Source organism: Parasteatoda tepidariorum, chromosome 6 (assembly GCF_982258835.1).
Source record: "Parasteatoda tepidariorum strain Cologne lab strain chromosome 6, Ptep-v5.0, whole genome shotgun sequence".
Classification (NCBI taxonomy): domain Eukaryota; kingdom Metazoa; phylum Arthropoda; class Arachnida; order Araneae; family Theridiidae; genus Parasteatoda; species Parasteatoda tepidariorum.
The window spans coordinates 49,456,950-49,470,431 of record NC_141760.1 but is presented as its reverse complement, the minus strand read 5'-3'; the positions used below and the strand labels follow the sequence as shown (position 1 = coordinate 49,470,431).

The 13,482-nt window shown below is 29.9% G+C and overlaps 1 protein-coding gene across 1 annotated transcript; it reads left to right on the top strand.

Moving 5' to 3' along the window:
- Positions 1 to 2,225: 2,225 nt before the first annotated feature.
- RpS6 (ribosomal protein S6) lies at positions 2,226 to 13,143 on the top strand. Its single transcript, XM_043054380.3, has 5 exons — positions 2,226 to 2,582; positions 3,025 to 3,156; positions 6,455 to 6,665; positions 6,758 to 6,907; positions 12,843 to 13,143. Exons 1-5 carry the CDS (start codon positions 2,577 to 2,579, stop codon positions 13,100 to 13,102), a joined length of 759 nt encoding a protein of 252 aa, XP_042910314.1. The 5' UTR covers positions 2,226 to 2,576; the 3' UTR covers positions 13,103 to 13,143.
- Positions 13,144 to 13,482: the final 339 nt, after the last annotated feature.

Genomic DNA, 13,482 nt, shown 5'->3' with positions numbered 1-13,482 from the left:
AAGATAAATTTTCATGTTGTGGGAATTGGTACATTTTCGTTTTTTCGGTAAAACATTTCTCTCCTGAAAAAAAATAAAATTGCATCTTGTTTTGATTTTGACAAATCCCAAAGATGAAATTTCGTAGCACTAAAAATGGCGACAAAAAAGAATTGTTTTTTTGTTTTTGTTTCGTCAGCATTCTTTATTTTACGTTTCTTAGTTTCTAAATAATGATTTTTATTGAAACTTGAAATTTTTTGATAAAAATTGTTGTCAATAAACGTGTTTTGGATATTCCTTCTCTAATAAAAGGGATACCATTTTGTTTTCGTTTGCATAAGAAAGAATATCAGACATAGTTTTTAAAAAATTTAATTAGCCAATAAAGAAGGAACGTTGCAATGCTACGTGCTACATTAAAGACTTCTCTAGAGTAACTGAATCACTGCTCATATGGAAATCGCAGATATCCGTCTCATACAACAACGCCCCCTATAGCTCGTTGCGATCGCGAATAGTATTTCCTCTTTTTTAAAAAGGAACATCCAAAACACATCAGAAAAATATTTGTACATAAACAGAAAAAAATATGTATATTCTTATAAGAGTTAAAACCTTATGCACGTGAAATAGTTTTACTGAATTTAATGATATAACATGAAAGGCCTATTTAAACTTTACATTCCATAGTTTTAAGAATCATATTACTTTAAAAATTAAAATGAACAAAAAATATACATATAATTTAATGCAATTTAATTTTGTAAAAAGAAATTTTTGACAACAATTTTTATCAATAAAGAATGCTTACAAAAGAAAAGAAAAAATTCTTTTTTGCCGTCATTTTTTAGTGCTACAAAAATTCGTCTTTGAGATTTGCCAAAAACAAAACAAGATGGAATTTTATTTTTTCAGGAGTGAAGCATTTTACCAAAAAAACGAAAATGTACCAATTCCCATGACATGAAACTTTATCTTGGTAGACGTACGTTTTGGAAATGTTATCTCATTTGGAATCCTATTTATTAGAGTTAATATGGCGACATCATCTGGTGAACGGAAATAGAGAAAATTTGGAAAACATCATAGTACATTCCTATACAACTGAAAACAGGATTGTTGTTGTTAATTTACGTCGCACTAGAGCTGCACAATGGGCTATTGGCGACGGTCTAGGAAACATCCCGGAGGATGATCCGAAGACATGCCATCACAATTTTGATCCTCTGCGGAGGGGATGGCACCCCCGCTTCGGTAGCCCGTGAAGTCGAGCACTTTACGGTAGCACAGTCTAATGAGGACCAATACCGCACACCCTCGGTCCCTACGCAGACTGATCCAAGTGGTCACCCACCCGCACACTGACCGTAGCCAGTGATGCTTGACTTCGGTGATCTGCTGGGAACCGTGTCTTAATCAGTCCACTGCGGGACCTAAAAACAGGAACAAAGGAGAAGGGTGAGGGTCAAGACATGGAACAGATGACATATTAAAGCGTAGCGATCACGATCTTGCTGCAATAATAATAATAAAAAACTTGTGCAGGATTTTGGGAATGTGAGGGAGAACTCGTTTCGAGTTTTTGCCGGAAAATATTTTGTATCAATCTGTTTCGTATGGATGGGTAGTCTAATGTAAACAATAACAAGCGTCCTTAAATCGGAAGAAATTTAGAAAATTTCCGGTGTATCCCTCCACTTATGTTATGACTACGAGGAGATGTGTGAACAAGCCTAATATTCTATGCAATTTTGTTATTGTAATTCGGGTTCAAATCTAAACATAATTGTACCATTCATAAGAGCTTTCAGAATGTATTGATTCTCAGAGGTCGTAAGGTCAAAAAAAAAATTTGGAAAGTTAATATCTCATTGTGAATAATTCTTAAGGTTTGCCATGTTTTGTATTTTATCCTTTACTTGGCTACATTTGAATAAAATGTTGCCAAAAATATCTTTTTAAGTTTGCCTAATTAGAAAATATTCTAATGATTATAATATTAATATGATAATGCTGAAGTTTAAAGGCTGAAAGAAAGAACTCGGTACATGTGAAATACTGCAAAAGATATAATGCAATAATATGATGGCGCGTTTTTTCAATCTGCGGCGTAAAAATATATCGGAAGCAGTAACCCGGAAGTCTTGAAAGAGCAATTTTACCACTAGCGCCACCACCCTTAGTTTTATTTAGATCACCCATCCATTTGGTAAGTTCGTACAACAACAGCATGCGATTTCGACAAAAAAATAGAGGCAGTGAGAATTGTCCCTTAGAAAAGACAGTGCTGATAACCTTGAAAAGATTATTAAATATAGCTAATATGTAAAATTTTAATAATCGCATGAAATTTTTATAATTTTATTTCCTATAATTGCTTTAATATTGCTTTTCATTTATCTTCTCTTTTTCCACCCATTTCTCCGAAAAAAATTTTTTTTTAAATTTTGAAGGCCTAATTTTTTTTTTGATGCCCTATGACTATTATTACTTTTATGCATGTGGCATCACGAAATCTGTACACCGACAAGAAGTGTGTTAGCACTAAATTCTAAATGTCTTTCTAGTGTGTGTGAATGTCTTAATTTTAAATCATGAAAGTAAGTTAAAATGCTTATTTGCACCTACAATATTATGCAAAATTGATTTTTTGATCATATCTAAATATTTTGACCATGATATGTGGCCATATATAATTCTTGTTTTGCTGATGTTTACAGATTTCCGTTACTTTATCGTTTCTTTACGATTAGTGTTAAGCTGCTCCTATCTTGAGTTTCATAATTATTTTTAAGATTTGAAAAATCGAAAATACCTGATCTTTTTTATGCATTATTTCTCGTTTGTTGTACACGGAAATTGCGTGTTTGTTTATATAGCACTTTGACGACAATATAAAATTTCGCTGTATCTTATTCGTTTTAAAGGCTTCAATTTTAAGTTTTAATTAATTCTCTCCATTTTGTTATCTTCCATTTAGTCTACTAACTTTTGTTTCGTAAGCATGCTAGTTAAATTATAATGTCCGTTTTCCATTTCTAGCTAAATATATCCTATCCTGCTACTGGGTGCCAGAAACTCATCGAAATTGATGATGAGAAGAAACTTCGTATGTTTTATGAAAAGCGTATGGGACATGAAGTTGAAGCTGATGGACTTGGAGATGAATGGAAGGTAATTTCCTTTTTATTTTCCTCTTTTCAATATTTTCAAAGAGGAATTGGTGTTTCCTGTTCATATTTATTTTATTATGCATCTTATATCCTTTTATTTATTTTTCTGATCTTATGTTCTATGTCAATTTAAACCATTATTTTCAAAGTTCAATTTAATTTGTATGATTACTATGAGATTTTTTTCCTTCATCTTGAAAAGACACATGGAGGTTATTTTGAGATTTAGGCATCTATAAATTTTGATTCTTAAAAAGCTAGTCACCTTTTCGTTCTTTTATCTGTATCATTTTTTACATCCTTATTTATTTGACTGTATTGAATAAATCAAAGAGATAGGCAGCATTTTTTTCTACCTCAGTAGTGTATCTGCCAAGTCACCTTTTTTTTAATGAAGACTTGTATTTCAATACTACCTCCTGTTTACTTGTGTATTCTCAAATTTCACCGTATTTGTTGAAGAAATTAAAAAAAAAAGTTATCGCTTTAAAAAATATCCGCTAATGGCGAAAATATCTCTTATTCCCCAACAGACGGTGCAGTATGTTGAGTGTTTGTAGTTGTCTTAGTATAAAATAATTATAAATAATAGTTGATTACAATTTATATACATTTTTTTTTACTTTGGTAAATCTCTGTATTTCCAATTTTGAATTTTTCTTTTTAACTTACATGATTATGCCCGATGTATCAAAACTTTACTCATGGTCTATAAAAAGTCGCTTCTAAAATCTCTGTTACTTTATTTCTCCAATGTTAACAGGTATGCTATAGAGACACTTTATCAGTTACTGGTGTTATAGAGTAACTGCATGCCTGCAATTTGACAAATCATTTTGTTTTTACATGTAGCTGCCATTTTTAGTTTTCTCTTTATTTTTTGCTCTGTATTTAATTGATTACTACTTATTTACATTGTTTATGAACTGCATTGTTATCTAACATAAATCTTCTAACTATATTAAAACTGACTGTGTTACTTAACTGTACCTATAAAGAATTTGATATGTCAACTAATAACTGATTTTGGCAATATTTTGATAAGCTGTTTTATTTAGTTTAAACCATGCTTTTAACTATCATTTTAATAACCAATTTTTGATATCTCATGATATTTGTCAAAACCCTTACATTTTGGTGTAAGTACCATTATAAGCTATTTGTATAAATCATTCTATTTGTTAAAATTAAATATATATATAATTATTAATGCATAGCTGTCAACTCTACTAGGTTTTGCTAGTTTTTATTGGTTTAATAAATATAAATAGTTAATTATTAAATTATAAATGAAAATGTACAGCTATAATTCATCTATTATACGTCTGATTTGTTATTTAGCTTAACTTTAGAAAATTATAATATAAAGAACATATTACATATTATAAATAAATATACTTATCAATCATGAGTAAAATCAAATTTTATTTATTTCCACTTTGACTACCTCTTCCTTTCTACTTTGACATGTGATTACAAAACAATTGTTTAAAAGCTAAATTGTTAATTATATTTCAGCTATATATGAATAAAGCCAAAATTCAAAATTTTTCTTTCAATTGAGATGACTGCATAGATTAAAATGCATGTAATAAAACTTATAAAATAAAACATTGAAATAATATGCAATTCGGAAATTTATTCTAATAATTGTGCTAATTGCTCATAGTAATTGTGTTCTTTTTTTAGAAGTAGAGTAACTTTTCTAAAGTATTTTTTTACAATAAACTATATAATCTCAACATTTTTGATAAAGGAAACTAAGAAAATTAATTTGATTTTACACAATTCTAAAACGAATGAGCATGTGTGTTAATATAAAAAATCAAAATATATTGTAACAGTAAATTAATTTTCAATTTTTCAACCAATTATCTCCTGTGAATATTTAACAACAGTTGCAGGGCCACCATTGGCAAGTAAGATGCAATTATTTGGTATTAAAATCTATTTGGTATTAAATTTTGTGGCTGTAGCTTGATATTTTAAAAAGCTGGCTGCTCATTTTATAAGAAGTTAATTGTTTTAAATATAATTTATTGCCAAACTAGGAAATCTGCCAAGTATAGTTATTGACAGATTGATTTAAGTGATTACTTAAAAAAGTCTTAAATTAATATGCAATTATGGTTAATCATATTTATGAATGCTAATTGCAGTAGATGCCTTGAAATTGCAATTCCAGCATTCATTTTATGAATAGGTTGCCTTTCAAATTATTATTTAATAAAACCAAGCCTGAGCTACAGATAAGAGGCTATATGTTTTTTCACGCCATACATTTTACTATCTTTCCTCTTCCCAAATTAAATGAAATATAATAAAAATTTTGTTAAATTTCTCCTATTCTAAATTTTTCTCAGCATTTGTTGTATTTATCAGACCTAATACATCAGGCATGGGCAAACTTTCTTGGTCGAGGGCAAAATATTGAGGAAAATAAAGTTTGGTGGGTCGAGTAGATACTTCTAAAAATTAAAAAAAGACATAAATTTTAATTTAAATATTTAATGAAATTGCGATTTCATTTTTAAAAGTTCCTTATATTGAGGTTCGAAGTGAGATGTGCTTATTTTAAGAAACGAGGTTAAATGCTTGTCTGTTAGTCTATTTCTGAAAGGATTTTTTATAAGGTTTATAGTTAAACACTTGTTCACATAAATAAGATGAAGCAAACATGGCCCTAATTTTCTGGGTTTTACAATGACATTATATGTGTGCAATCTTTCCATACTCAATAAATAATGTAACAACTCGCGCCGGTAGAAAAAACCGCTCCTTCGAGCTTAAAATTTCGCGGTCTACCACATGTGATGTACAATTCACCTATATTAGTTTCCATATGTATGCTCCTCGAGGAAGACAAAAGCTCGTTGGGGCCAATCTACGGCTATTCTATAAAGAACTTCTGCTTTCAGCATTTTATATTGAAGCTGTCTGTATTCCATGTTGTACTATTTCCATCAATTTATGTTTTGTAGAACAAAAATAGGAAAAGTAAAAAGGTCATCAGTAGCTTTAAACATAGTAGACGAGAAAATGGATGTATAATGTATCTTGTTTATGTTCACCACGGATAGGCGAGTTAAAATTCTATCCGGAGGCCGGATAAAACCTTCCGGCGGGCCGTAGTGTGCCCATCCCTGTAATACAGCATAACTCATTGCATTTTTTCGCATACGTGTGTTAACCTTTGTCTTGAGAGTTATTTATGAGATGCTGGGATATATTTCTTTTTATAGAACAAGCTGAAAATTTTTTAAAACTGCTAATTTGATATTTAATTTTATGTTTTTCAGAATTACGTAGTTCGCATTAGTGGTGGTAATGATAAGCAGGGATTTCCCATGAAGCAGGGTGTTTTGACATCTGGTAGAGTTAGACTTCTTCTTTCTAAAGGACATTCTTGCTACAGACCAAGACGAACTGGTGAGAGGAAGCGCAAATCTGTTAGAGGCTGCATTGTTGATAGCAATTTAAGTGTTCTTTGCCTAGTTATTGTTAAAAAAGGTATGAATTATAAGCTATGATAACTATTTTGTTTAAATTATTCATTTATTTTATGATAATTATGGTTATAATAATTTTTTCATGTAAATTAGGTGATCAAGATATTCCTGGTTTAACCGATACAACTATCCCTCGTCGCCTTGGACCAAAACGTGCTAGTAAAATCAGAAAATTATTTAATTTGGAGAAGGATGATGATGTTAGACAGTTCGTAGTAAAGAGGCCTTTACCTCAGAAAGAAGGTAATTATTTCATTAAATTTAATTAGTTCAGTATTGTGTTTGATTTGTAGTTTATAGGTTTTCAAGTATTTTTTATTCAATAAATGTTCGTATACAAAACATTTTTGGATTTATATTTTTAACTTTTTTGTTTGTTTACCAAACTCATCCCAATGGTATGAATTAATATAGAGCTCTATAAAACTTAACGTTTTCTATGAAATGTGTGATTTTTGAACAATTGTGCCAAAATGAGATGGCGATGAAAGGATTAAAGATGGTTATGCATGTAAATCAATGTTTTTATTTTTTCTGTGTCTGGGAATATTTAAAAATGTTGGTCTGAGTGACTTCTTACTTTCTGTACTATGTTTTATGTAATGAATGATATGATTAGTTTAAATTTAAACTAATTATAATAATGATTGCTAAAAAATTTCATTGTTTATTTTTTGTTCTTTCCATTTTGTCGAGTTTCTTTGAGATAAAATTAAAATGCTAACCCTGTCTTTAATTTATTATTAAATTGATTATTCTATGGGAACTGTAGTTCAGTTTTGTTTATAAACTTCATCTTAATGTTACTGTTATTCTCCAGCCAAACTTATTTTATCCAATATTTGATTTTCTGATAATAAATTCTATCTTAAATAGTGCTATGAGTAGTTCCTTTATAATGTGTACAATAATGTAGTTTATTTGAATGAATGGTTAAAGATAAGAATGATGACATGATGACGAGCCTGAAGAGTTTTTTCTCTTCAATACTATGTAGGAGGGAATGAGTTCTTCATTTTCATTTACAGATGTGTTGCTGAGAGATTCTATTTTTGATGTATATTGAGGCACTTGTCTGATTTTTTGGTTAAATTTAACTGTTTGCACTGTAATCATGATTATGATGAATCGCTATAATATCAGACTAGAGTCTTTGATTTGATAATGAAACTATAAAGCAATTCTGATGTCTCATTTTAAATTTGTTATAGTTTATGTACTGTCCCTGCATTTATTCACCCACTGATTAAGCCGGCTATTCTAGTTATCTACTTTCATGGTGTGCAAGATGTGGGCAAATTAAAATATTTTGGAAGGCATATCTTTTTTCTTTTATTCTTCTTAAATTGACAAAACGTAGATGTTTCTTCCATTTTGTCCAATTTCTACCAGACAAAATTAAAATTTTAACCCTGTAATCATTACTTCTAAATTGATTATTCTATGGATACTGTAGTTTTAATGTTTCACTGTAGTTCAGTTATGTAGTTGGCTTAAATGGATGGTTAAAGTTAAGAATGATGACACGATGACGAGCCTGAATAGTTTTTTTCTTGTCAATACTATGTAGGAGGGAATGAGTTCTTCATTTTCATTTACAGATGTGTTACTGAGAGATTCTATTTTTGATGTATATTGAGGCATTTGTCTGATTTTTAAGTTAAACTTTACTGTTTGCACTGTGATCGTGATTAGGATGAATCGCTATAATATCAGACTAGAGTCTTTGATTTGATAATGAAACTATAAAGCAATTCTGATGTCTCATTTCAAATTTGTTGTAGTTTATGTACTGTCCCTCCATTTATTCACCCACTGATTAAGCCGGCTATTCTAGTTATCTACTTTCATAGTGGGCAAATTAAAATATTTTAGAAGGCGTGTCTTTTTTCTATTATCCTTCTAAATTGATTATTCTGTGGGTACTGTAGTTTTAATGTTTCACTAGTTCAGTTATGTACTTTACTTAAATGAATGGTTAAAGTTAAGAATGATGACACGATGACGAGCCTGAATAGTTTTTTCTTGTCAATACTATGTAGGAGGGAATGAGTTCTTCATTTTCATTTACGGATGTATTGCTAAGATATTCTATTTTTGATGTATATTGAGGCATTTGTCTGATTTTTAGATTAAACTTTACTGTTTGCATTGTGGTCGTGATTAGGATGAATCGTTACAATATCAGACTAGAGTCTTTGATTTGATAATGAAACTTTAGAGCAATTCTGATGTCTCATTTTAAATTGGCAATTTTTGTTATAGTTTATGTACTATCCCTGCATTTATTCACCCACTGATTAAGCCGGCTATTTTGGTTATTTACTTTCATAGTGTGCAAGATGTGGGCAAATTAAAATATTTGGGAAGGCTTCTCTTTTTTTCTATTATCCTTCTTAAATAGACAAAATATTAGATGCTTGTATCAATTCAATACAATAAATTGTAATTTTTTTTTCTTCTGTAAATTTAAATAAACTTTTTAATTTTGGTTGTTTGTCATTTAGCACGTGAAATTTTTTATTTTTTTTAAGTTTGCCAAAGTTTAAAGTAGATTGAATTTCTCAATGTTGAGTAATAGTGACAATGATGAATTGCTCTAATCAGACTAGAGTCTTTGATTGAATAATGAAACTGTGAAGCAGTCCTGATGTTACATTACAAATATGAGTTATCTAATTTTAGCAATTATATCAGCTATCTCTTGTGTAAATTATATCCATTGATTAAGCGGGCTATTCTAGTTTCATAGTGTGGGCAAACTAAATTATTTAGTATTATATACTGTTTCTGCATATATTCAATCACCCACTGATTAAGCCGGCTATTCTAGTTATCTACTTTCATAGTGTGCAAGATGTGGGCAAATTAAAATATTTGGGAAGGAATATCTTTTTTTTCTATTATCCTTCTTAAATTGACAAAACATGATATGCTTGTTTTCATTGCAATACAATAAATTTTAATTGATTTTTTTTTTCTTCTATAAATTTTTTAAATAGGCTTTTTATTTAGTTTTGGTACTTTGTTAATCCTTTCTGCCATTAACAGGGCTGATTGTGCTCTAGAAGAAATCCGGATTTCTGGATTTTTCGCTAACAGTGATCCGGAAGTTTCCGGAGATCAAAGGTCCAGGCGTTTCAAAAAATCATTGATCACATAAGTTTACGGAAATCAAATTTTCAAAGGTGGAACTTAGAAACACAGATTATTTTGTTTGTAAGGGAGAGCCTTTCAACTCAGGAAATTTTCCGGAATTTTGACTTGGACTCACAATCACCTCTGCATTAGCACTTTATTTTTTTTAATTTGACAAAGTTTAAAGTAGGTTGTATTTCTCAGTGTTGAATAATAGTGGTAATGAATTGCTCTAATCAGGAGTCTTTGATTGAAGAATGAAACTGTGAAACCGTCGTGATGGCACATTGCAGATATGAGTTAGCTGATATAATAGCTAAAATTAGATATCTCTTGTGTAAATTGTACCCATTGATTAAGCCGGCTATTCAAGTTATCTGCTTGCATAGTGTGCAAGATGTGGGTAAATTAAAGTATTTCAGGAGGCTCTTAAAAATGTGTTTTGCATAATTATTTACTTCTGAAATTGACAAAATATTAATATGGCTCTGTTAAGTTATTCTTTTTCTTTGAAAGTAACTATACTATATTGTTGATACTTTAAATGGGCTATTTTTTATTGTGTATACATTAAGATCATGATGATTTGCTAGAATCAGACTAGAGTCTTTGATTTAATAATGAAACTATAAAGCATTAATCTGATGTCAAGATTTATATTGAATTTCTTATTTTAAACTGCTGTACAATTATTTTCAACCATTGATTAGTTTCACTATGTAGTGTGCATGACATGAGTAAGGAAGTTTGTTAAAGAAAAAAAGAGGTTTTGGGGGTTTTGCTGAAAAGTTATTTTTTAAGTCTTTATTTGCAGGATCGTTGTGTTTTTAGAAAAGTGGTTAAATGTGCTAAAACAGGGTTACCACTCCACAGGAAAAACCTGGAAAATACACGGAATTTAAAAATCACCCTAAAGTAACAGGAAAAATACCAGGAATTTTGTTTCTTATTTTTGTCTTTTAAAAAATGGTGACCTCTCAAAGCGTAATCTATGGGATATTTACCCATATTTCAGCTATACTGAACTATTTAATTTACTATAACATTATTTAAGTATGTTCAGCAGTTTTTTCCAGCAATTAAAACTAATAAATATAATTAGTCTAATATTATATAGCTCACACCAGAGCTCAGAAGTTCTTCCATTGCTTTTTCTCTAGTGTTTTTAGTATTAGTTATTGCTCTCAAAATTTTCAGTGCTCTTAATTTATTTAATGATATTATTTGTTTTAATTCATCTCTTAATGATTTGATTAAAAATTTTAGATTTGTTAAATAATAAGAGTGTAGGGACTGCAAAATTAACTTTTGACAAAAATGTTAAGCTTCAATGTTCATTTTGTTGAAGAAATGATGAACAGTACAGTGTAATAAATTAAAATAAAAATTTATTAAGGACCATGCTCAGATACTGCATTAAAATAATAGATTTCTAATTGTGGTTCCAAGTAGTTTTGAATTATAGTTCTTAGTGCTAGTTAGTAAAAATTAACTGATGCTTCAAACAATTTTGAAAGTGCTAGATTGATGCTCTAAATTGTTCTTAACATGCAATTGCATCAGTGTAATGCTTAAATTTTAGCAATTGAGTACCTCATATTATTACTCTCTCATGAGTATTAGCTCTAAAAAAAGAGCTAACTTTTTGTTGTCTGGTTCTCTGTCAGCTCTAGTTTCTTTGTAATCTGTATACTATTATTTGGTCTTGTGTTACGTCATCCAAATCTAAAATTTTTTTTTTATTTAAAAAATATATTGTGTCTTGCTAGGGATATGCCTTATTATTTTCCTACTTAAAAGGATTTTTTTTTTCTGATCATATGTAATTCTTGTTATATTAAATACTGCAAAAAAGTTGAATTGTCTTAGGAAGTAAGGAGTTCAAAATATCTTTTTTGTGATGACACGATGACGAGTCTGAATGGATTTCTCGAGTCAGTACTATGCTAGATAGAATGAGTTCTTCATTTCTTCTTGCAGATGTATGCGATTAGAGTTTCCAATTCTGATGTCTTAAGAGGCATTTGTCTGATTTTTTCCCCCTCTTTTTCTAAGTGGAGTCATATCTATTGACAGATGGTTGCGTGATTGTTAGACTGTGTGAATTGTAGTGTTCGGTCATTGCCAACTGTGCATAATTTTGCTGTTTTAAGTACTTTGCATAATTTTGCTGTTTAAGTACTTTAATAAATCAAACTTTATTTGGTTTAATTTATTTGTCATTATTTTATTTTGTAGCAGATTATTTGATTGATCTACGTTAAAATGTGCAGATTTTTCATATGCAGAATTCTCTGGTACGGCTTGCCTAAAACTTTTAGATGCTGTATTGCATTCTCTTACTAAACGAGCCTGTGATGATGTTATACAGATCATATTTCAAATGATGAAAAACTTGTCTGAGACTAAGTTTTTTATAAAATTAATGAAAGAATTATGCTTATAATACACGAATTTAGCATGTGATTTTTTGTACATTCATTTTTTTTATAATTTATCTCCAAAATAAAAAAAAAGATATAATTAGTCGTTTTTTTTTTTAATATTTTTAATTGTAAGAAAACTGAGAAAATGATGCCTGATGATACAGATCCAATGCTGAGTTTGAATGAAATTTATTTCAGATATTGTCTTTAATTTTGGCATTTAACCTTTCCTTATTTTTGCTTTTTTAAACATGTATGTCTGTGATGAAATAGATCCAACGCTGAGTTGTTTGATGAGAATTTATTTCTGATTGTGTTTTTTAATTTTATTTTGACATTTATTTGCTGCTCTAGATAGTATGATGAAACAGATCCAACGCTGATTTTTCTGATTGAGTAATAAGTCTGATCTTGTAGTTGCAGCCTTTCTTTTATGTTTACGTGTCTTATGTTTGGAAATCCAGTAATATTACCTACATAAAAATTTATGTTCTTAGTTTGAAATGTTGATATTGTTTGAGTTAATTTCAATTTTTGAATTAAGCTTGGCTGTGACTAGTAGTGTTTTAGGTATAGTAAAGATGTGACTTTAAATACATACTTTCTCCCTGCAGGTAAGAGACCTCAGACAAAAGCTCCTAAAATTCAAAGACTTGTTACACCCGTGATGTTGCAGCGTAAGCGTCATCGTATTGCCTTGAAACGCAAGCGTGCTCAAAAGCGAAAGGATGAGGCCGCTGACTATGCAAGATTGTTGGCACAGAGGGCCAAGGAGGCTAAGGAGAAGAGAGCTGAAGAAGTACGCAGAAGGAGGTCTGCTTCTCAGCGAGAATCTGTGTCATCTAGTGGTCATAAAATGAGTACTAGTAAATAAATGTTCTATTGAATGAAAAAAAAATAAAAGAAATATTGCAATTTGGTTTCTATTTATTAGTTTCGTAAATTAATTTTTTTTTAAATGTGAACTGTTATTTTCTGCATAATCAATAAAAAAACTATATATCGGATTGTTTTTAAGGAAAAGCAATATTATAGAAATAGGACGAAATTTGATGATGAAGCGAAAAATAACGATGGGTGTAGTAAAGTAATAAAGTTAATGATATAATATACAGATCATTCTCTTGTAAAGAACGCTGTGAATTTTGGAAAAACTCTGCTACAAAACGCTAGATCGCATTAATTGGTCAAAAAATACAATAAGTTCAGTCTTGAAATATTTTTAGAGTGGCACTCATGAATATCTGTGTGCGT